The sequence below is a fragment of the Staurois parvus genome, unplaced genomic scaffold, assembly GCF_062004578.1.
Source record: "Staurois parvus isolate SC_StPar_1 unplaced genomic scaffold, SC_StPar_1.0 ptg000610l, whole genome shotgun sequence".
Classification (NCBI taxonomy): Eukaryota; Metazoa; Chordata; class Amphibia; order Anura; family Ranidae; genus Staurois; species Staurois parvus.
Window position 1 is genome coordinate 260989 of NW_028318406.1, and position 23741 is coordinate 284729.

Genomic DNA, 23741 nt, shown 5'->3' on the forward strand with positions numbered 1-23741 from the left:
TATCATCAGTATACACACAACACTCATTGCGCCATATACCCCCTTTTCTATCTAGCACATTAAAAATAGTCTATTGTTTCCTCTTAGGTAATGGGAATGTTGCAATAAATAGTTTATTCACAACTATAAGTAAATATAATGAGCATGCTTTCATAAAAAAAGAAGTCTTTCTGCCTACTGTAGTGAACTGTGTAAGGGACAGACTTAAACCTTTGCTGCATTAGGTCCCTCAATAAATGCCCAGAAACATAGAAAACCACATCAAAATGATCAACAGATTTGAAATATTAGCAGCTGATGTTATATGCAAATCACATCTTTTTTTAAAAAAAAAAGGTTAAGCTGGCTCAGTTCATCTTACTTGAGTCTCTCTATTGGTATTTCTGAGGCCATCCATCTCATTAAAGGACCTATAGGGAGGCTCAGCAGAGGGTGGGAACAAACAAAAATCCGGGACGGGAATTTCTCATCCTGCTGCCGAAACACAGGCTGTATACTGTATTAGCTGTTGCAAAGTAGATTTTATGCAGGACACACAACTGCTGCATCTGTTAAGAGAAGAAAATAGTTTGCATGGACCAGCTTGGTCTAAATCAAATACAGTTCACTAAAACCTGGAGTTAGGCTTTAAATCAGGATTCCAGCTAATATTCTACTTTTAGATACAGTAGGAAAGGGTTAGAACTGGTGTAATTTTTATTGCTTTTCTCAATAGGATGGATTTCCCTCATTTTCTTTATCAGAAACACAGAAGTGATGACAAATCTCTATTATTAGCACACTAGCATTTTTTTCTTTATTTAATTGAGAAAGGTTTAGAAGTTCTGTCAAGTTTTTACTGCATTTCTGCCTCCCTGTTGGAAAAAGTTCCTTTAACTTCCTATCCCAATAAGGAAATCATGTCAAGAGAGACACAGGCAGCAATAAAAACTAATTTCTTTAAATACTACCAGGCAGCCCAATTGGCACCTCTCCTCAAATACTGTGCCACCTAGGAAGTTCTCCTTTGAGTTGGACTTGAGATAACTAACTTTAGATCAAGCTGTGGGAGCAAGGCCTTTCTTTCAACTACCTTATATATCTGGGACAGAGTAAAACGCGAAACCAATCTTATCTCAGCCTCTCTTCCCCTATTTTTGGTATTCATAACCAGACCTTCTACTCGACAGTGGCCTCCCCAACCATGTTCCACCACTGGATGTGTTTGCAGGTTATCCAGCTACACCCCCCATGACGTCTAAAAGTATCAAGTCTTTCTCGACTTTACAAGCCCAAAGTAAGCTGCCCAATTCTGAGCTTTTTAGGTACTGTATATTCAAAACATTTCTACACTGCTAAATATTCATCCGATATGCACCTGATCTGCATGCACAGGTAGTTATATCCAAACTCTACACAACACTGCTATCTAACCCACAACCACCCCCAGCCCATGTAGCCATGTGGACTACTGATCTAGACCTGAACCTTTCACTCGAAGATTGTATGGTCATTTGGCAAACAACCCAGGAGGTCTCACAAAAAATTACGGCTCTGGAAACAAGATATGAGATGACACTTACGGACCAGGTGAGGTAGTATGGCAAAATTGAGCAACCCTGGCTTAATAGGTACTTACCTCTGAATACTGACACCTCCCTTTTGGAGCCTTAACCAATTTCATCATTTTGTCACCTGTTTGAGCCCCTGGGACTGTTGCCGCCACAAACCCCAGAATCATTCCCTTTCCTTTTCTTATTCCGTTCTAGCGGATTACTGGATATATAAGGCACACATTCCTGACACTGCTTGACCCTTTCTACTTCCCTGGCTATGGCTGCGGTGGACCATCCAATTGTTAGCTCTCTTGCTTCTTCCAACCCCTAGGGAGTTTAAAATGTTGTTAAAATCGGATCCTCTTTGCAAAACCAATTTTCATCATCCAGAAATGTGCTGGTGTTCTAATCCAAACTGTCAAAAGTGTATTCCTCCGTATCTCTCCTTGTGCGGAGAAATTTACTACCTACTTTAGCTGTCAATTTGCCATGTTATGGACTTTGTAATATCTAATAAAATGTTGAATCCAAAAAAGCTTCTAACTCAACAGTTGTACTAAAACAAGTGCTTTTATTGCCATTCTTGCTCATGTGGGAGATATTCACCAAAGTGTCACACAGGAGGTGAATTCTCCTAATGTCCCCAGACAAGTCATGTTAGATGTTTTATTATTTAAACATGTCACAACTACAAAACTTGGCAAAAAAATCACAAGCTTTTAAATTATTTTATTATCCACATTTTTAAATACAGAAAATAAACACATAATGTCAGTTTGTTTACTGCACCTTTTCTAGATTACATTAGTAATACAATTAAAAAAATAATTTACAAACAACATAGTATTTATTCAGGTCAAAACTGTGCTTGTTACTGGTCCAATAATACACATTATGTGATAGCTGCTGAAAGAGTATCCATTTGTAAAAACAAAAAACAATCAATTCAGATTTCTGTGTTTTATTTTTTAGTTCAGTGCAATATGTGTTTGAATGGATGCTGCAGATTACTGTACTTTGCTCATTTTGACAATTTACAAACTAAACAATCAAATTGTATCATTGGTAAAAGTCAAATGGGATTTCAAATGGCCATACATTATACAATTTTCTGACTTAATTTCCTTTAGATGTACCTTTTATTGTATAGTGCAAAGGTCTGCCTGATTGGATACAAATTGAAAGTGTTTAGCTTTGACCTCATATTATGTGGCTTTGGTACAAGAAAATTGGATAATGTATGGCCAGCATAAGCCCAGGATTACATATGTGCAATGTTCATTACCCTTTATTAAATTGCGCCACACCAAAAAGCATGATACTGTGCTACTACGTGTGTTGTTGTGTTACTTCCTGTGCACTTTAGCAAGGTGCGCTGGGGTGCCATTCATTTTTGTGCACCTGCAAATAAAAAAATGTTTTTGTGTGCTACAGGAAAGTGCAGGATTTTAGGTGCATTCATGCATTGCACAAGTGTGAATGAAGCTTTACGTTATAAATAGAAGGAATGCTGTGACTGAAATCAATGTGCCTAGATGTTCTAAGGTTCATTATAAGTGTTATCTGTGTGGGAAAAAGCAGATCTAAACCTTTATCTTGCAGCCAGTAAGGGCTCGTTCACAATGAGCCACTTCTCCCTGTTCAGCATAGGACCCGTGACCCGATCCCGATGAAACACAGCTGAACGGGACAGATATCTGTTTTTTTTTTATTTCCGTGCCCATTCAATTTGTATTTGCATTTACACAGCAGACACGGGCGGACTTGTAATAGCTCTATGGGCAGCTGGATGTAAAAGGACTTGTGTTTGTTTACATCATACTACCTACAATCTGCCATGATTAAGTCTGGAAAAACGGAAAAGAACACAGTTTTTTTTCGAACCTGAAATGACTCGGAGGCCGCGGGTGTAAATGTCTGTTTACATCAGCCTCCATACAGAGCTGCATGAAGCTTCCGGTCAGGTCCCCCTGAAAAACTGAGCTAAACGTAAAGGCCACGCTAAAGGTCTGTAAAAATCTCTGCAGGAAAAAATATGTGCCTTGGCTATTTAAAATGTCTAAATTCTAAAGAATTAGCAGATAAGAATGAATTCTGCTGGATGACCGTTGAGGTAAATGAGCTGTACAGGGAATTGCCTCCTTCTCTTGTATGTTGACTTATATTTGGAAACCAGCTATGCAATCATATACAATATCATGGTGAAAGACACAGAACACAGTACGGTTTTCTTCACATACAGTATGGGTGTTTAAAGTGCAAACCATCGGCAGCAGAAATATGGGAGTACATATACAGCTCTAAGTGCCATTCTATATTAACCACTTCCTGTCTGAACACTTTTACCCCCTTCCTGTCCATGGCAAATTTCAGCTTTCAGCGCTATGTCACTTTGAATGACAATTGCGCAATCATGCAACACTGTACCCATATGAATTTTTTACCATTTTTTTGAGACAGATAAAGCTTTATTTTGGTGGTATTTATTCACCACTGGGATTTTTATTTGTTTTGCTATGTAAATGAAAATGTCCCAAATTTTTGAAAAAAAGTGTTTTTCTTATAAAATTTTACAAATAAATAATATTTCATCATAAATCTTGACCAAAATTTATTCCGTTATCTTTTTAGTAGAAAAAAAAAGGGCAAATTAGTTTATAACCAAAAATTATAATTTTTAAACATTTTTTTTTACATTTCTATTTTATTTTTTTATATTATTATTTTTTTTTTTTACATACTGTCACCCTAGCAGTACAGTGTCACCATGGTGACACCGTACTACTTGTGGGGGATGAAGATTTTTTTTATTTTTTTTTTTTACACTGATTGCTTTTTACACCCATATAGGATGTAAAAGCAATCATTTCTCTTTCTCTCTGTCTGCATTCTTGCAGCCATTGAGAACTACTGAGTGAGCTGTGATTGGTCAAAGCTTGTCACATGGCACAAGGCTGTTGTGAATAGCCTTGTACCATGTGACCTCTGTGATCATTCACAGATTTCACACGTAGTAAGCAATGATGTCACAAGTGACATCTTGCTTACTACTTTGCATGTGATCACTGATTGGCCAATCAGCGATCACATGATCGGGACCTCGTACAGAGGTCCAGTCCGACGATCAGTGTTTCACTGTGTCCGGAGGATACAGCGGGCTCCGGATCGCAGTGCTGCGCACTCCCAGGGAGCGTGCACAAGCAGGGTGCGGGGAGGCTGTTTATAAACGGCCACCCGACCCTGCACTGCCACCGTCCGGCCATTTATATACAACGGCCAGACGGGAGGTGGTTAAAAAAAACCAATATCAGTACAGTTTTTCACTGCAGTATAACTATTCTTAGCAGATGATTCTTATGTATCATTAGTTTTTAGGAATTTAAGAGAAAAAAATACATCTGCATTTAGTTTTGATGAATTACATCAAAGTTCCAAACCTAAAATAGCTTCAGCTAAGGTTGACCTTCAACTAAAAATTTTCAATAAATTTAATGACTTGATGGATGTTATTCTAAAGTACCTCAACATTTAGTTTGCTTTTAGCATTCGATATTGGAATGAATGGTATTTCCCAAACGAAAACCACCTTCACGGTTAGAAATTTGTTTGGAAAAAAATGTTCTATCCTCCTCCTTCAAGCAGACCTATACTTTTGAGTTCTCTGAAAAAGGAGCAGATAAAAGTACAATGCGGAATAGGCAGATATCTCCTTATCTGCTTCTCTTGCAAATATATCTGCCCATCTATCTTAGGAGAGTTGGTGGCCAGTGTGAGTGAGGTCTTAGAGTTCTCCTTTGTGATCCTTCACTGACTGTCAAACCTGTGTTTAATTAATTTAGAGAACATAGAAATGCAGGTAATGATTTTTCAATGATGCTAGTCACACTGAGTGGTTACCGGAGTTTAGGTGCAGCCAGTTTAGCTATATTTGAATAAAATAGAAATCTATGTGTCCAGGAACGAAACAAAAGAAAACTAAGTCAGCAACGGAAGCAGCCATTATTCTTCCATGACAGATTCCCTTTAAAGTGGCCCTGTCACTACAGGGTCACAGCTAAAGAAAGCATTACCTATAAAATGCTTTCTTTAGCGGTGTGGGTGGAGCCACGCACACATGCTACTGCGCATGTGCAAACATTTTGGAAACTGGAAATTTTTGATTTTTTTTGGAAATCAATGCCTAATGATGTTTGCTTACATGTGAGTGCAACCATACTTCAAATAAATGTTGTGATTATGGTTTTACACTATGTGGAGCGCTTTTTCTTCGCATGTTTTCCACTAGGAGTCCAAGCCTTAACCTGAATGGTTTAGCTATCCTAATTAAGGTCCATTGTTTGGAAGATCCTTATCTGCTCTTTTGGAGATCTGGAGGAGGATTCAAGTGACTGGCTTTCTGGATTATTTAACAAAGCGGGACTGACCACTCTTAACAGGGGGTCATGCCTTTCTGGTAAGCCTTCTGTTGTAGTGGTTGGTGACACAACTGTCCTTGGATTTCTTTTGTTTCATCACAGCCTCTGGGACTTTTCTTTCATTTTTGGATGGACTATTTTTTGACATACTTTTCACTGTTTTCTTATGATTATTTGTCACTTTTTTAAGCGCTGCACTCTTATTTATTTATATAAAAGAAGATACATTATACTTAACTGTATGGTGGTCTGTGTGGCTCTCTTTTTCTGTCTCTGAAGGTATCCAATACTTCTGGGTATGTTGAGGCATCTAAACCCAAAACCAAAAACGTACTACATTTGCAGCCTAATAGTCTTTGGTGTCGTGGCAGCATTTTTTAAACGTTTCTTTTGCTTAATTTTAACCTGGTAATCCTGCAAACTTCATGTCCCTGGGTGGCTATGTCACCCCTCCACTGTATGTACAGAGGGAGCCATGGTTGTCACCCTGGACTTCTCTCCTGATAAGAACTGCAGACATGTCTGTATCTTTTCCACTCCATTACATAGGGGACAGAGCAATGGGTAGTTTACAGAAGAAAACTAGAAATATATATTTTGGTGCTAGTCACAGGAAGTGATAAAGACATGGCATTTCTGGCAAGATCAGTAGGCATTTTCTGTACTTGCTTAAAATGTTCTTAGCATAAACAAAAAAGAAACCAAATGCAGCTACCACATCTAAGGACTGAAGGTTGCAATATATTACATTTTTGTTTCCGGGTTCAATTATTCTATAAATACATCCTGCTCTCCCATCCTCTGGAACTCCCTACCACAGCATGTCCGGTAAGCCCCCACCCTGTCTGCCTTTAGGCAATCTGTAAAAACTCACTTCTTCAGAGAAGCGTACCCCACCTCCACCTAAGAACTGTACTTGAATCACTTCCACCGAATCATCCCCCGCAGCTATCACCTTTTGTATCACCTCCCCCTTCCTTTAGATTGTAAGCTCCACGAGCAAGGCCCTCCTATTCCTTCTGTACTGAAATGTATTGTAATTGTACTGTCTCCCTTATATTGTAAAGCGCTGCGCAAACTGTTGGCGCTATATAAACCTTTATAATAATAATAATCCTGCTCCCCCGCTGTGCAATGTGGTTTCTCCTACTGGATTATACATCATTAACGACATATGAGTCACTGAGAGAAAATTCAGCTGGCGGCAGGGGAGCAGGTATCTGACACACAGAAGTGTCCAGTATCAGTAGGGGCCAGAAAACTTTTGCCTACTGATGGATGGCGCCATTACTAAACATTTAAAAATAATGATCAACACATTGTTGTAATAAAACAGCCATTAAACTTTTATTCCTCACCACATAAAGCATGCTTATGCTTTTATTTGCCACCACATACCATAAATTAATCGCTGTTTTGTTACAATGACGTGCTGATAATTCATTTTAACTTTTGGCCTGTAGTGACAGGGTTACTTTAAGGCAGGATCTACTGAATATGATTTTGAAGTAGGAAGCTTTATGTGTTATTTTTTCTTTTTTTTTTCTCCGGGTGCATTTTCATGTATATTTTCTGCTGTATTTTACTAAAAAAAAAAAAAAGAACGTAATCACTGAATAACTGAAAACCTGCTTTTAGGGGAAACTCTGAGTTTTTAAGAAAACTTTACAGTGGTTAGTTTACTATCTGGCAATCATAATCAAAAGATGTAAAATGGTCATTTCCAAGCAACAAAAACATAGCATATACAAAAATAATACATTACTTTGAATACATATCCTCTAAAGCAATGTTTACATACAATTAAACATCCAGCAGGAATGTGCCAGAGACTGGTTAATAAAAATCTAATGTTTATGTGTTTGCAAATTAAAAAATGTTAAAACAGACAGACAAGTGTTAATATGGTAGCTTGGTCACGTTTGGTTTTCACATTAAGAATATCAACACAAATGCATGCAGATGGTCAAAGCACAAGCCAACAGAGGAACAAGAAATATGTTCCATTAGTGGAATTTAAAATGGACCTAAACCCTACATTCAAGTTCTCTGGCCCCACTGTGGCCCTGTGCCTTTGCTTCACACTGGTTCCACTTCCTCACCATGGCTGTGATCAAGAAGGGACCAGAATTATTGTGGCATGGGACTCAGTAGGATGGTATCTTGACCCCTATACACACCTACCAGTAGATGGGACTAAGTTATGACTTCCATCTCCCCCCTGTTATACCTCTTTGTCCCATTAGTCTTTAATCTTATGCCTTTCCATTACCCCTCACCCTCCCTCCTTTTTTTCCCTTCTATTTCCATTTCCCACATTAGTGGACCGACTCCCCTCCCCCCCGAAGGGCAAGCCGTGCTCTCCTTATAGCCCTATCTCCCTCCTTTTTCCCCTGTTATTCTGGGGAACCTTCTCCAGTTAAGTCTCTTGTGTTTCTGGTTAAAAGGTCGGGTAACATCGCAACATCTAGCGTATTCTTTTATTTACCTGTGGTTCCAATCACTTTGTGACACTTAAGACCACTTATAGTTGTTTCTGTACCACTTGATTTTAGAACTTATACTACTTATGCAACTTGTACCATGTTCTTCTTGTTGCTTATAATTTGTACATCTTGGTGTTTGATGTATGTGATGTTGCCCTTTCTTAAATAAAAAATGTCAAAAAAGAAGGGACCAGAAACACTTGCTGACCTGTATCAGTATGAAACCAGACCTGCCCAAAAGGTTCATATATTACGCAAGTCAGTTCTAGTTTCAGGTAATAAAACGTAATGGGAGAGGGTGAGGCAGCTGAACTTGAATTTAGGGTTTAGATATGCTTTAAAGCATAAACTTAGTTTTTTAATAGTTTCACATATAAAGAGCAAGGACAGAAATGCTGTCGTGCCTCTATAGGAAAGATTTTCAATCACTCCCTGCCCTCTGACCCCCCCATCACCGAGACAAGAAATGAGGGGAAAGCTTCCCATAGGGGATGGAGAAAGCTATAAAAATCCCATAGAGGTCTTAGCTCTTCCCCAAAACAACCAACATTTTATCTGGAGTTGGAATTTAAAACACAAGTCCACACCTGGATGATCTCCGTCCCTTAGAAACACTCACATTTTCAGGAATAACAGCATCAAGATTTCATAAACCTTTAATGAAAGGTCTCCTGAAGCTGAGGGAATTGTACATTTATGAATATCAGACACACCTTCCACTTCACTCTGCATTTCACCAATATTACTACTAAGTGTTTATGCTCTCTCCACATAAGTAGATATATCCCTGGAGTCTGAATAATGACAATAAAACAAAAACCTGATGTTTGTATGTGTATACAGTTTCAGATTATGTTTTAACATCTGAAATTTGATTTCATACTGGTGCACTATTTGCCCTAAGATTAAAGTATTCATGGATCCAAGTATGTAAATCGTTAAAGCTTATACATGATTATGTAGAGGTAGTCAGAGTATATCGCTTTCTGTAGCGGCGGACATCATCAGCTCCTCCAAGAGGGGTGCGCTTTCTGTATCCTGATGTAAAACAGACAACAGTTTACAATGCATATACAAGCTCCCACATGACGACAGCGGTCAAAAATTACTTCTAAGCAAAGAGCTCCAGAAATGTTTTATTTCACCATTAATAATCCCGCTCTTACAACTATAAAAAGGATTTATATGACACTTGAATTGAGTGCCTCCAGTCTGCCCCTATCCATGCTATTATGACTAAATCATACTTTTTTAACCACACTTGCCAAGCCATGTCAGCTTTACATAAAGTGCAGCCACATTTTCCTAAAGCCCTTTACATATGCTATGACACTGCTCCCCCCCAACCCCACTGGGCTGTCCATGGCAAGAAGTTGACAACTCTGTGGATGATGGACAGAAACTGTCATTTCTGAACCTGGCAGAAATATGTCATTAAAAAAAAGATTAAAAAAAGCCCATGTAGCCCTAACTTCTCCATATTTTGCTAAATGCATAAGTTCCCATGAACTGTATGCATCTACATGTATGGTTACTGGTTATTGAGTCAAATTCAGCAGTCTACATAAATGTGATAGGAAATATACATACTTCTTTTGTTATATCTGGAAGCTCCACTGCCAGTTTCATCCAGTGGTCAGCCATACTCTGGTCACCCAAATCCATGTAACACTGAAAATTCAAAGCTGAGGTTAGCAGTCTGTGTAATAATGTCAGTCCACTAAATACATTTCAGATGCGTAGTAGAATCTAAAGCTGGGCACTGCAAATTGGCATCCTATTTCTCTAAGCACCAAGATATTTGTATAACCAACAAAAGTCCATTTTTGTTACATTTCCAATTTTAGGGCCCTACATACACCTGGAGCAAAGTAGGTGCTGGCATTTCTTTTTATGTCGACTTTTTCCCTGGAGAGAAAATAAAGTATGGTCACTTCCTATTATACATAAGAGATACTTTAAAGAGAACCGTTCATGTAGTTATCTGAAAATTCAGTCTTTGTAACTCTACAGGTTGCTGTAAATACAAACTTTATGGTTTTCACCCTTATTTAGCTTTACTTACGTTGTCTGCGTTAGATGGTGTTTCCTGGGTCAGATGTTTGACAGCTTACTGCTCCTTCAGAAGATGGGAGACTTTGGAATTGATTAAGCAAAGACAAGTAGGCTAATCACTTTGAAATAGAATTTTCACTTAGCAGTGAATGTGGTGAAAATTCACTTAGAAAAGAATACTCAATCACATGCAAAAGAAAAACAAAACAGTAATTTGATTGCATGTGATTTGTGAGTGGCGAGTCAGCACACTCATTCACTAAGCTAAGTGGAAATTCCCTTGTAAAGTAAAAATTCCTTTGTAACCAAAAACAGCAGATTTACCTTTAGTAAATTAACCTCAGCATGTTAGAACAGGCACTTGATAGTGTAACAAGTATCTGTCCTTTGATCTCTGACCCTCAGATTGCCTTAGCATTAGCAGCTCCCATAGTACTATCTAGACAGGTTCTTTTTAAGACCTCATACCGACATAAGAGAACAACTATACTCTAGTCAAAGAAACACAAACTATCACCAAAGACAAAACACTAGGACAACATAGTATAGCTTACCCAATGTAAAAAAAGAAGTCCAATATGCAGCAAACAAGTCAATACTTAGATCTCATACAGATCTGTGCTCACACATACTCTCAATAGATATCATACCATCCAAGTACCGCCCAGCACGCACACTCCGCTCCTCACAAGACCTCCTTCTCTCTAGTTCCCTGGTCTCCTCCTCCCATGCCCGCCTCCAGGACTTCTCCAGGGTGTCACCCATCCTCTGGAACTCCCTGCCCCAACCCATCAGATTATCACCTACTCTCCTCTCCTTTAGGCGCACCCTGAAAACCCATCTCTTCGGGGAAGCCTACCCCACCCCCTGCTAACTTGCTGACCTCCTCCACTCTTCCTACCACTCCATCCCCCACAGCTATCTCCTCCTGTGCCACCATCCCCTCCCTCCTAGATTGTAAGCTCGAAAGAGCAGGGCCCTCGAACCCCTCGTGTATCACATTGTATTGGTATTGTTCTGTCACATGTTCTGTCCCCCTTTGTAATGTACAGCGCTGAGCGAACTATTGGCGCTTTATAAATACTGTATAATAATAATAATAATAATAATACCATTAGGATCAGGACAGGCACTGGAACCCTTACAAGACTCCCAGATGGTGCCAGTACTGACCTCTCCTCTTGGAAGTGTTAAGTTTCAAGTTTTGATGTCGTGTGCTGCTACCCCCCCCCCCCCCATTTGCTCCTGCTGCTGTCAATCACAGCCAGTGAGGAGGGAGCGGGAGTGAGGCCAAGCCACACTCTGTGTGTTAATAGACTTGTGAGCGAGTACGAATGAGTGCCCCCATAGCAAGCGGCTTGTTATGGGGGAGTTCGGCAGGGGGAGGAGCAGACAGCACTGGTTGGGAGACCTGAGAAGAGGAGGATCGGGGCTGATCTGTTCAAAACCATTGCACAGAGAAAGTAAGTATAACATGTTATTTAATTAAAAAAAAAAAAAGCCTTTACAATCACTTGAAGGGCCTGACATATAGAGATAACGACTTCTGACTTTTTTCAACGTCAATGACTCCTAAAGTTCAACCCAGGCAGTAAGCATTTTCACAAGGTCAGCACTGCTAGTAGCCATTTTTCTGCAATGGCACATCTACTTTATTTCATGTGGAAGTAGCTCAGGACATTCCGGCAGAAACCAGAAGATGTTATGACGGTTTCATGTGAGTGTGTGCCAAGTCTCCTAGGACATTTCCACTTTGTTTCTGCTGTACTGCCCATTGTTATGATCACAATACCACTTATTGCCTATCAGTTGGATAACATATTATAACCGCTATGTATGTTATAGAGGTTTTACTGCCATGTATCTTGTTTCACAACCTCAAAAAAAATTTAAAAAAATGGAGGAACCAGGAATTAGCCTTTTCACTGTTATAGTCAACCTTATGATAAAAAAAAAAAGGTCTTGTAGAATCAGAACATGACTCTTGCATATTTTACCCAGTGCAACATTCATAATATGTATTTCTTATAATTAGCAGATAAATTCATGTAAAGGATGACCCTTTATTTGCCACGGTACAAGCAGCCATGCTTAGTAACAACAACAAAAAATGAAGCAGGATAGCAGTGCAGATGTGATCTGTATCCCGTTTCAAAGCCATATTTTACCTCATTAAGTCAGAGGAGTGAAGTGGAGATTGTTAAAACCTCATTTAGCAGAACAGCACACTAGAGCCATTGTGTCAGGCTGATATAGCACTTGTTAATATAAGTTGCTCACCCCTAGTGCACCTTTCTCTGGGACACAGCCAATTCCTCAATTACTTCCCGTTATGCTCTACAAAAACTTGTTAAAAGTATTCAAAAAAAATTCTTCAACCAGTTAAAAAAAAAGGTAATGAATTCCATATGGAAACAGCATGCTATCACTCCACTCTATGTAAAAATATACCTCCAATTTAGAGAAGCAAAAAAGTGTGCCAGTTTATTGAATGAGATAAAATTCTAAATTCCTGAAACATTTCCTAGTGGTATGAATGCGTGTCTGAAGAATGGAACATTCACACCGGATGCATTTCTTAGGATATATTTAAATATGAATACTAATAAGTTGAAAAAAGGAACTGCAAAAAATACCATTTCACATCATTTCACATACAGAAGCAAAGTTACCACAGTTCTCAAGTTATATATTTATTTTATGCCTATGCTTTATATGAAGAATGTTGCATTACATGTACATGGACAAGTACATGCCTAGAAAGCAACAGTGCTGTAAAACTCAGTGTAAGAATTACCTTTGCAATATAGACCCTTGCAGCTTTGGAAAATCCTGGGAACAGCTGCTCAGCCTGTATCAAATAAATGAAAGAAAATGTAAAGAAAAAAATGCTATTTTAATTATATATCAACATGCAAATGCTTCCTTTTTCTTACTCTACCCATAAAAGCTTGCCATTTAAAGCCATATTATCAGATTGAACGAAATTTTGATTTTGAAATTTTGAAGTAACTACTTTGTGGATACTTTGGAAAGGATTTATTTTCCAAAATGTATATATATATGCATTTTTAAATTTACATGACATTGGGCTAAAAGTTTAATTACTGTTGACTGATTTGCTATTTTGCTAAAGTCTTTTCCAAAAATCCCCTTTTGATAAAATAATCTCCCTAAAGTTGGTTTCTAATTCTCCTCTGGCTAGTTTAGATCTTTTCCCTGTGTCCCTGAGCTTCGCTTCATATTGAAAATACTGCCCTCCTGAACCTTATTCACACCCACATGTATTTAAAGTTTTGATCATGTCCCACTTGAGGCTGTACATAAAGTCCAGTTGAGGCTTCTATATTTAAATTACTGTAATGCATTTTTAGGTTGGAAAAAGGAAGTTGAATAATGGGCCTTTGGTGATATCTTATCATCAGTATTTACAAAAAATGTTTATGAAATGGCATGGGTGTCTGTCAGACGTCTCCTCATCTTCCATTCCTGGCCTTACATGTAGCCATCCACGGTGGGCCATTTTCTTGAACCGGAACTGCAGGACTGACACTGGGGGGGACTGACTTGGTGTCACTGACATCCCCAGTGACACTAATACAGTGATCAGTGCTAATAAAAAGCACTGCCACTGTACTAATGGCACTGGGCAGGAAGGGGTTAACATTTGGGGTGATAAAAGGGTTAACTGTGTGCTGTGTTGTGTTTTACTGTGTAAGCATGCTGCTTTGCAAAGCAGCAAGCTGGAGATGACAGGGGAGAGATCTGTATTGTTTACATACAGACCTCTCTCCCATCAGAGTTCTTCGGTGATCGCTGGGTGCCGGCAGGGAAACTCCAGCCGCCTAGGGCGGCACACATGCGCCCCCTACCCGGAAATACAAAATCACGTATATATACGTGACTTTGCACAGCCCTGCCACCCTGTAGCAGTAGTTCTGCTATAGAGTGGTCGGGAAGTGCTTAAAGGTACAGGGAAGGGTCCCGTGTGGGTGGAGCATGACGGTAGTTGTCTGTTAGTTGTGCTCTGCTACCCATTGACACTATTTACTCTCTAGAGCCTCCCTACGAAGCACCTTATATCATAAAGTTAGAACTACACAAAACACAGAATTACATCTCCCATAATTCTCTGGAAATTATAATATATAATTCCAATAAAGTGCTGTAGAGATGGGAGGTTCCAGGCTGGATTGTCCAGGGGATGTAAGGATGTCAGCACTGCCCTGCAAGAACTACAGAGGAATGGTGAAAAGCCTGGTACCCCAGCTCATGGAGAAATTTAGCAGCAAGCAGTATTATACAGAAACTGCAGAAGGTAAGCCATTTGGAGCATACCTTTCAATGAGATTTAGGAAAGCAGCACTGTTTGAAAAGATCTTTAGAGATCTAGCTAGGGTAAGGGATTCCTTTACTAACATAAATCAATAGATCTAACTTGAAGAGTTCAGTTTAAAGTGGTTGTAAACCTCAGACATGAGACATGAACAAAGCATACCCCTCTATAGTGTGTACTTGTCTCAATTGAGAGCACCAAGTGTCATTTCTGTCTGCTGCTTCGTTCCTCTTCTAACTGCATGAATCACTTCTGACAAGTTTTCCTGACACCAACAGAAAAAAGGTGATGGGGGAGATCTCCAGCAGAGTGACAGTCTCAGATCTGTTCCTGTGAGCTATGTGGAGGGGAGTGTGTCACTTCTTTCCAATCAGATTTCAGCTCTCCTCACTGAGCTCTGCAGAATGTAACTTCAGCTCTCAACCCCCTTTTTTTGAGACAGAATTGATAAATTCTGGACTTTGAAAGGATGTAAAGAAAAGACTACAGATAAACAAGAACAATTTATATAGGAGGATTTGTTTCATCCCTATGTGTCATCTGAGGCCAGTTATGTCACTGGGTATGTGTAAGGGATTACAATCACTTTAAGTTAAAGGCATAGTTGACCTTTTGTAATGAAATTAGGCTTTTGGTATAGTGTTTTGTGCCCAAGCCATTCTGATTTTGATTTCACTTACATACCCTCCTTTCTGACCACAGTAAACCTGGATCTGACTAGACAGATCGCTGCAGTGGGTCTGGTCCTACACAGTGATGACACTGCCAAGCCTGGCAAAGAGGTACTACAGTATTATACTTGCACACAGTTAATCTCTAAATCACAAAAAATAATAGTGATCTAAGCCTTTAACATTTGCATATAGGTCTACTTTAAGGGAACAAAAAAAGAAAATGTGTACTGAAAGTGTGCTAAAGCTCACCTTTAGGAAATTTTGCAAAGCCTCATCAATGGTAGCACTTGGTGGAGTTTCATACAAGGCAGAAGCAGTTTTTCTCTCCAACCATCCAAGATTCGAGACCTGTACAAGCAAGAGTTGGCTGAATTATACATGTTTCAGTACAGGCAGCAGGCACCATCTTCTGAGGTCTCTGTATTCTACTTTAGAATCAACATTTTATACACTTGTTAGGGGTTGGACTATTTGTCCTTAAATGAGAAGTATGGATACACAAAAAAACACATAACCCAAACGCCCACAGAGTTACCTGACCAAGAACTGAACAATCACATGAATGCTGATCACTCAGTTCTCAGTCTTCCTAGAGCAGAAAGCAGTGACTGTCCATCACCTCTCCCTGCTCTGCCCTTCCCCTGCTCACTGAACAGTCAGGCTGGAAATGAAGTGGGTGCAGCTGGCTTTGGCCTTCAGCCATGCGCTGAAAGATGAAGTCAGCTGTCAATCAGGCAGCAGGGAGGATCCTGACATTATTGTTAGGACCCTTTCAGAGTCTTTATCAGCTCTGTGACACCAGCTGACAGCTGGCTACAGCTATTACTTCTCTTCTGGGTGCACTATTGTGACCCAGAAGAGAAGTATTAGGCAAAAAAAGGTTTGGCCATAAATTTTTTTTCTATTCCAACATGTGAAAGGAACAAAGTACTGAGAAACACATATAATGTACACTGGGAGATTACAAAAAAGGCAGTATATAAAATATAAGAGAAACAGGCATATACACATAACGGAAAAATTATACCCATATCAACAGATTTAGCACATGGCACAATAAAGAAATATATACAGTATATATCATATATCACCATGTGCAAGACAGCACAAAGAACCTAAAATACAATATTTTACTAAACCATCTTATTCTTTATTAGTATTAAGTGTTTTATACAAATCCTGTATAATATAATAATATACCATTGTGGCCGGACAGCCGATCCTCCCTTGCCCCCTCCTCTCAACAGGACACAGTTTAACCACAAAAGAGGACTGTGTGTGTGGACTCTCTTCCCACTCTCTCCTAACAGCATTGGACCAATCAGCAGTAAGGAGGAGAGAATGAGACAGAATTCAAACTTCAAACACCACCATTCCATATCTTTAACCAATGATTCCCAAATGCAGAACTATTACACTAAAATCTGACTAGCTAATTAAGAGGTAGCTAAAAACAATATCTCACCAGAAAATGATGGGAGGAGAAGATCCACCCCATCCTGAAATGAGTATGTTGTGTAATGAAGACCTACTGTGCTAGTTGCCTGATGCTGACAGCAGTTCACATGCTACTCTTCATCCTTTACACTTCTAAACTTCTCAAAGAAAGATTAGGCCAGCTTCCAGGTAACTTTTTGAAATGTTGGAAATGTTTCTGTGTGTTAAAAAGCAACTCCAACAGCCAGAAGCAAATGTTATAGCATCCTCGGAGTTCCCACACAGACCAATGATGACATATAGAGGGAGATTTACTAAAACTTGCGCACTCTGGTGAACCTGAGCATGGTAGCCAATCAGCTTCTAACTTTAACTTGATCAGTTAAGCTTTACCAATGAAACCTGGAAGCTGATTGGTTTCTCTGCAGATCTGCACATGATTTTATACTCTCCGGTTTTAGTAAATAACCCTCACAATGCTTGAAACTGAGGGCTATCTATGGTAACAATAACAAAGTATCAGCAGCATGGCTTGTGGCACACAAAAAGGGCCACATTTATTTTTAAAAATAGGACTTTACTTTGATAAATGTAGTATGACTATAAAACAGAGATGCTTCCTTTGACTGCTTCTAATGATGTCCAGCACTCCACATAAAGTGATTAATAATAACAGCACTGCCAGCATAAACTAAAAAGTGTACTATCCGCAGCCAGAACAACAAACCACTTTATTTATCTTCCGCTATGATAATCTATTAGGCTTTAAACATGGTACACAGTGAACATGGGCAACCTGCTAACAATAGAGAACAATAGTATAAAACACAGCAGGAAACCAGGTGCATTTGATCTTACGGTTTAATATGGAACTTGGAATGATTTAAAAAAAACAATTGTAAGGGTTAAGGGTCAGGTTTATATAAACCAAAATATAATAGAAGTAAAAAGGCATCCGAAGCCAGGAATGGACTTGCCATTTTGGCTTGTAGAGGTCTCAGCACAGAGCTGAAATGGGGATTATTATTATACAGGATTTATATAACACCAACAGTTTGTACAGCGCTTTACAATGTGAGGAAAAACAGTAGTTACAATACAACTCAATACAGGAGGAATCAGAAGGCACTGCTCGTTAGAGCTTACAATCTAAAAGTGGAGGGTCAAGTGATACAAAAGGTAATAACTGGGGGGAAGAGCTGATAGAGAAAATCAAAGTACAGTTGTTAGGTGGAGGGAGGCAAGACAAGCTTCTCTGAAAAGAAAAGTTATATAAAAGTTATATCCCTATGGAATAGGGATTGTAGGATTATTGCAAAAAAAAAAAACCTGTAAACATATCAAAATACAGATGTGATACATAAAAGGTCGGATAAAGTATGAAGAGATATCAATAAATCAATAAATAGGTGGACTGGATGGAAAAATTAGTGACTGCAATCGGACAATATACACTGTATATACCATTTAATAGAACTGCTATAACCTTCAAATATGTAAATCAAGAAGCAATGCACTTACAAAAATCTAGAGGTGCAAGTTTCATTGCAGCAATGTTGAGTGTTCAGCGTTCTCATTTTCAGTCAGCTACGTGTGCCCCCCCCCCCCACACACACACACCAAAAAAAATGAAAAAGATTTTTTTTATAGCTGTAGAAAATATTAAATCCACTAAACATGAAACTAGTAAGTTTCATTTAATTTGCAAAAATAGGTGCCATAAGATGCCACCAGCACCAATATTAAAGACAAAATCAGTGTCACGGATGGACTGCATCTGTGGCTGGCAGTGGCAGGGTGACAGTTTCAGTGAGTGGAGTGATCCCACACAGTGACAGATCTGACACAGCACAACACACCAACACTGAGACAGATCAACAGGCACTAGATTGAACTGGGATTGTGATGATGTCATCAATCATTGACACATTGCACATGTGATGGATGGCCAGCCGGGTCACACTCACACAGACATGAGACATCAGAGTCAGATATTACTCCGCAGGTGCAGCTCTGCCTCTGCTGGTAAATGGGAAGAGAAGGGCTGGAACTCCACAGTGATCAGCAGCCACCAGCAGGCTTGCACTAAGGTACTGAGTCTGAGAGGAACACTGGAAGGAGCGACAGCTCAGCTGCTACACTGGCCCAGACACCCGCCATCTTCCTCTGTTCTTTCTTCCTCCCCTCAGCTGAAGGATCATTCATGATGTGGCGCTGCGTCTAGGCGCCCCTTAGAAGGCAGTGTGCACTAGGTGGCTGCCTAGTCTGCCTACTGGAAGAACCGGCCCTGATCATGGGATGTCGGGTTCAGTTGTCAGTAGAGCGCTATCTGAATGGATCTTGTAGTACATCATTCTTTGTGCTGATTTTGCTCTAGTTTTTCAGCACAATCCAGCACTCTTGGTCTAGTTGGCCTTAGTAGTTGATGTGTCTCTTTAGTATTGTGGTAAGGAATGATATACTGCAAGCTGCAATGGGGCAGGGATTGATGTAAATGATGGTTTGAGATATTGCTTAACATGTACAGAAAGAACAGGATATCCTATGTTATATAAATGGAGAATAACAGCAAACTGTAACCCCTGTGGTCAGCAATATAGGTCTCCCCTAATTCCCTTGTAGAGCTATATTGATACTAATGTTGTCTGCAAAAATTCTCCCTGGGGTGTAACTTCATGTATAAAGATTTACTGGAAGTATAAAATATACAGCTTGTTATATTGAACAAACCTGATAGCACCAACGGCCGAGGAGATAATAGCATTTTGAGTCATTAGGCTGCAGAGCAATTGCTTTTTCAATGTGTTCCTGAAACAGATAAACATGAGCAAAACAAATTAATAAGACAAGGCCCCGAATATGAACAGTAAATGAATGAGACATGAAATAGTCAATTATACCTAATATGACAGATATACTATCAAAATGGCATGAGCACTCATTGGCATAATGCTTTCTTTCCCCATCAACAATCCTTAACCACAATGTTTATATAAATGTGTTTCAATTACCTTGAAAATGTATCCAATTTGAATGCGCTTCTGAATGCCTTCATGCTCAGATAGTTGCCCACAAAGGATGGCAAACCTTCAAAAGAAACACTAATGTTAAATATAAAACCACAGCCTTGTAATGATATGATCACAAAACAGCTACTCATCTTTTTCCTTAAAGTATAACTAAAGGCAAAACCCTTTTTTTTTCTTTTTCTTTTTTAATTTTGGACAGAGTGGAGAGAGATTAGAACAGCTATTAGGTTTTTAAATAAATGAAAATAATGTGCAGCGCTACAAATCATAAAATTTCAATATAAAAAATAAATAGTGAAAAAAGTGATAATCATATAAGAGTCCCAAAGAAATTGCTTCTAAAATTGCATATCGTTCCTCCTCTGAATACCTGGTGCTCCAACCACACAAATGTGCACAATTCCTCCACCAGATGTCTGCTCACCTCCAGCAGTGTGACCTCACATATATTATGCTCGGTTTATCCACACTTTTTGTCCCATAATGGACTCTGCAGATCAACTTGATGAGTAATGGATCCCAATGGCTCGCTCTAAAAACACCCTTCATCGGCAGCATTGCTCATAAATAAAAAACGTCACATAGTGCATACCTTGTAAAAAGCTTTATTTAACACAAAATATGCACTCACATGTGACAGGTGCCAGACCGCACCAAGTGTAAAAAGCCTCCAGTAAAAATCTTCACAATATTAAGAATCTGTGCCTTCTGAGTCAGCTAAAACCAGCTACAGCGGTAAGTGCTCCAGCATGGCACTATGTCCTAAGAAAACCATGTGACACAATAGCAACCATGGCCGTATAGGTGTTACCAGAGTGTCCCACGATCTGCAGAGTCCTGGAACGATGTATACCACTGCTATGATAAACGCCGACTCCTCATTGTAGAACCAGGAAATAGTGAACTCATCTTCATTACTATGCTGCTTACCTGATGTATGTGAATAACAAGATTGGCTGAACAGAATAGTAAATTCTATGGCTAGTAAACGTTCACATACAAATTGGTTTCAAAATATAGGGATTTAGCTGTTCACTTGCAATTAAACATTTAAACAATAGCTTTCCATTCACGACTTTTGACAATTTTATGCTATAGGAACAAACAGCCCATCTGCTTATAGCGCTCCGGATGACCACAAAGGTATTCTAATAAGAAAACTAACTGGTACCTTCACAGTACTAAACCTCACACCCCACATATTTCCCAAGGAAGTCTGATTCTTTATTATTATAAATACCATGTAAATGGAATATATACTATAATCCTGTTAGTTTAGTATAAATTAGTTGCAAATCTTTGATATTTAATTCATAAAATGTTTAAACATACAGTCTATGAAATTCAATGTAATAAACACCGCATTGGTTTCCCCATAGAGAGGTCCATATGAATGTGCCAAGATCTGCAGATGTGTGTACTCTGTATGGTCCATCGGGGATTGCCAAACACTGGGAATAGGAAGGAGGCTACAGAAAGGGAAACTTAATACAACCACCCATTTAGCTGAATAAAGATGTATTTTTCTTGATCAGCCCCATATTGTAGTACAACTCAAACTATTTGTCTTGCCTTTTATTCACACTGAAATCCTGCTGTGTAGGGATTGCTGTGCCTCCACTCTGCTCTGAATGTGGTTTTTCTACAGACATTGGAAGGATGCACAAAGCCCACAAGTAAAGATAATACATATATTTCCCACGGCCTTCCCAGGCAGCTGAAAAAATAGACTGGGTTTCACCATGAAGGGAGAGAAGAAATGCAAAAACAGATAACATAGAATATATATTTCCTCTCTCCATGGGGTAGGGGGACAGACAAGACAGAAGTCTGCTGACCAATACTAAATACTCGGCTCCCACAAATAAAAGAAAGTGACATCCGGCCTACTGAGAAATACTGACTCTGCAAACCAAATCTAACTGTAGATAAGGTGGCTTTGTACAGCATTGTGTTTGCCAAAAATAAACAAGCAGGTAGGAGAAGGCCTCTTGCATGCTGCAGCTAGAAAAGGCTCAGTACAGCGGTTTTTTTTTTTTACTGATTTTAAATGCAGCCCATTGTTTAAAATATGCCTGCACACACATGCTCATAAACCAGCACTGCGTATTCTTGAGTAAACAAAAAAAAAAAAAGAAAAATTGGTGTTCCTGGTCAGTATTTTGCTTCAGTACACGCATATGCATGCAAATACGTGCATGCAAGCATAACTAGTAATGGATTTTGCATAGGAGTGTATTTTACACGTGAATACACATTTGCGCAAATATGCGCATAAATACGTGCAAAACAAACATCTGAAACTACACCCAGAAATGCTGATGCTCAAACATCAGTAGAGTGTGCAAGAGGCCTGATTCACACATGTGCAGTGCGGATTGAAGTTCAGGTTTCACAGCTAATTGATACAGTAGCTGTTCACAGGTTCATGTCAGGTTTACATCAGGTTCAGGACAGCATTAGGTCAGGATTATCCTGTTCTCACAGATGCGGTTTAGAAAGGATTCCCATAGAAGTCAATAGCCTCTAATCCGCACCTGAACCTGACGGCACTGCTCAGAAATCATACATGACTCTTTTTCAAACTGCACTGAATCTGCACCACCAGTGCATCGGACATATATGAACAGGCACCATAGGAAGCAATGTTATTTCACATGTCATGCGGATTGGATGCAGTTCAAACCCCATCCAAACTGCATATAAGTGAACTGGCACAAAGTATCAACATGCAATCCTCTAGCCCAGTGTTTAGAAACCTTTTTTACAGTCAAGGCACCCTTTAAAATTCTGCACAACCTTGAGGGACCCCATTCTAAAATGTAAAAAACTAAACTAATAGTTTTACATAATGCAGCAAAATCCACACACGTACGAGACCCAACATTAGAGGTGATTTATTCTTCCAAAGCAAATACACCTTTGCAGGCTGGTACTGACTAGTATTCCAATGTTTCTCTTCTCCCTCACTCAGCTAATGTGACCCCAGTGCTGACAGAGAGGGGCAAGGGAGGGAAAAACAAGGATGCTGTGCAGATGCCCAACGTCCTCCTCATCAACTAATGATGTAATGGTGCACAATGAAAACCCATGGCTTTTGTGTAACTGAAAGGCAGGCTTAATCCACCCACTGGCTGGTATTCAATTTTTGGGCAGTTTTTAGGTATTTTTCCAAGGCACCCCTGAAGAAACCTGAAGGAATCCTGGTTGAAAAAAATCTGCTCTAGCACTTTAAATTTCATCTTCAGGCATGGTTAAAAGCCAAAGTACCAGGTTACAAAATATATACACAAAGACATTGTATAAACATAAAAGGAAATTAGGATTTGAAAACAAAAATGTGGAATTCAAAACAAAAAACAAAGGTTTGAAATACATATGGATTACAGATATGAATTGAATGGCCATTGATACAGGAACGTGTTGTGTCTGACCACACAGTGGGGGAGATTTACTAAACCAAGAAGTACTGACTACGGGAAAAGAAAGAAAAGGCAAAAATCTTGGTGTAATGGGAGATAAAGGAGGCAGAATGGGATCTGGTTGTAGACCAGTGTGGTACAAATGAGGCAGACTAGAAGCTGATAAGAGAGTGGGAGAAAGAAGAAAGGAGCAACCGCTGACAGAACATTGGTAGTGGCAGAAATGGAGATGACTGGTGAGGAAAGAGGAGGAAAAAAAAAGGCAGAAAGTAGATGATCGTGCACAAGGGGAGATACAAAGCTGTGAAGTGATTGATTAAAGTGGGAAATGAAAAGGTGGAGGCACTAGGAA

General features: G+C 39.3%; 1 protein-coding gene across 2 annotated transcripts in view; it reads right to left on the reverse strand.

Moving 5' to 3' along the window:
• Positions 1 to 2086: 2086 nt before the first annotated feature.
• RMDN3 (regulator of microtubule dynamics 3) overlaps positions 2087 to 23741 on the reverse strand; it is a 112189-nt gene continuing 90534 nt past the window's right edge. For both annotated transcript variants that reach the window (XM_089693018.1, XM_089693019.1), the window contains exons 8-13: positions 19950 to 20025; positions 19669 to 19746; positions 15751 to 15849; positions 13289 to 13342; positions 10027 to 10107; positions 2087 to 9474 (exon numbers count right to left, since the gene is read on the reverse strand). In XM_089693018.1, the coding sequence (XP_089549144.1) occupies positions 9406 to 9474; positions 10027 to 10107; positions 13289 to 13342; positions 15751 to 15849; positions 19669 to 19746; positions 19950 to 20025 (457 nt within the window). In that variant the 3' untranslated portion in view covers positions 2087 to 9405. The remainder of the gene's footprint in view (positions 9475 to 10026; positions 10108 to 13288; positions 13343 to 15750; positions 15850 to 19668; positions 19747 to 19949; positions 20026 to 23741) is intronic.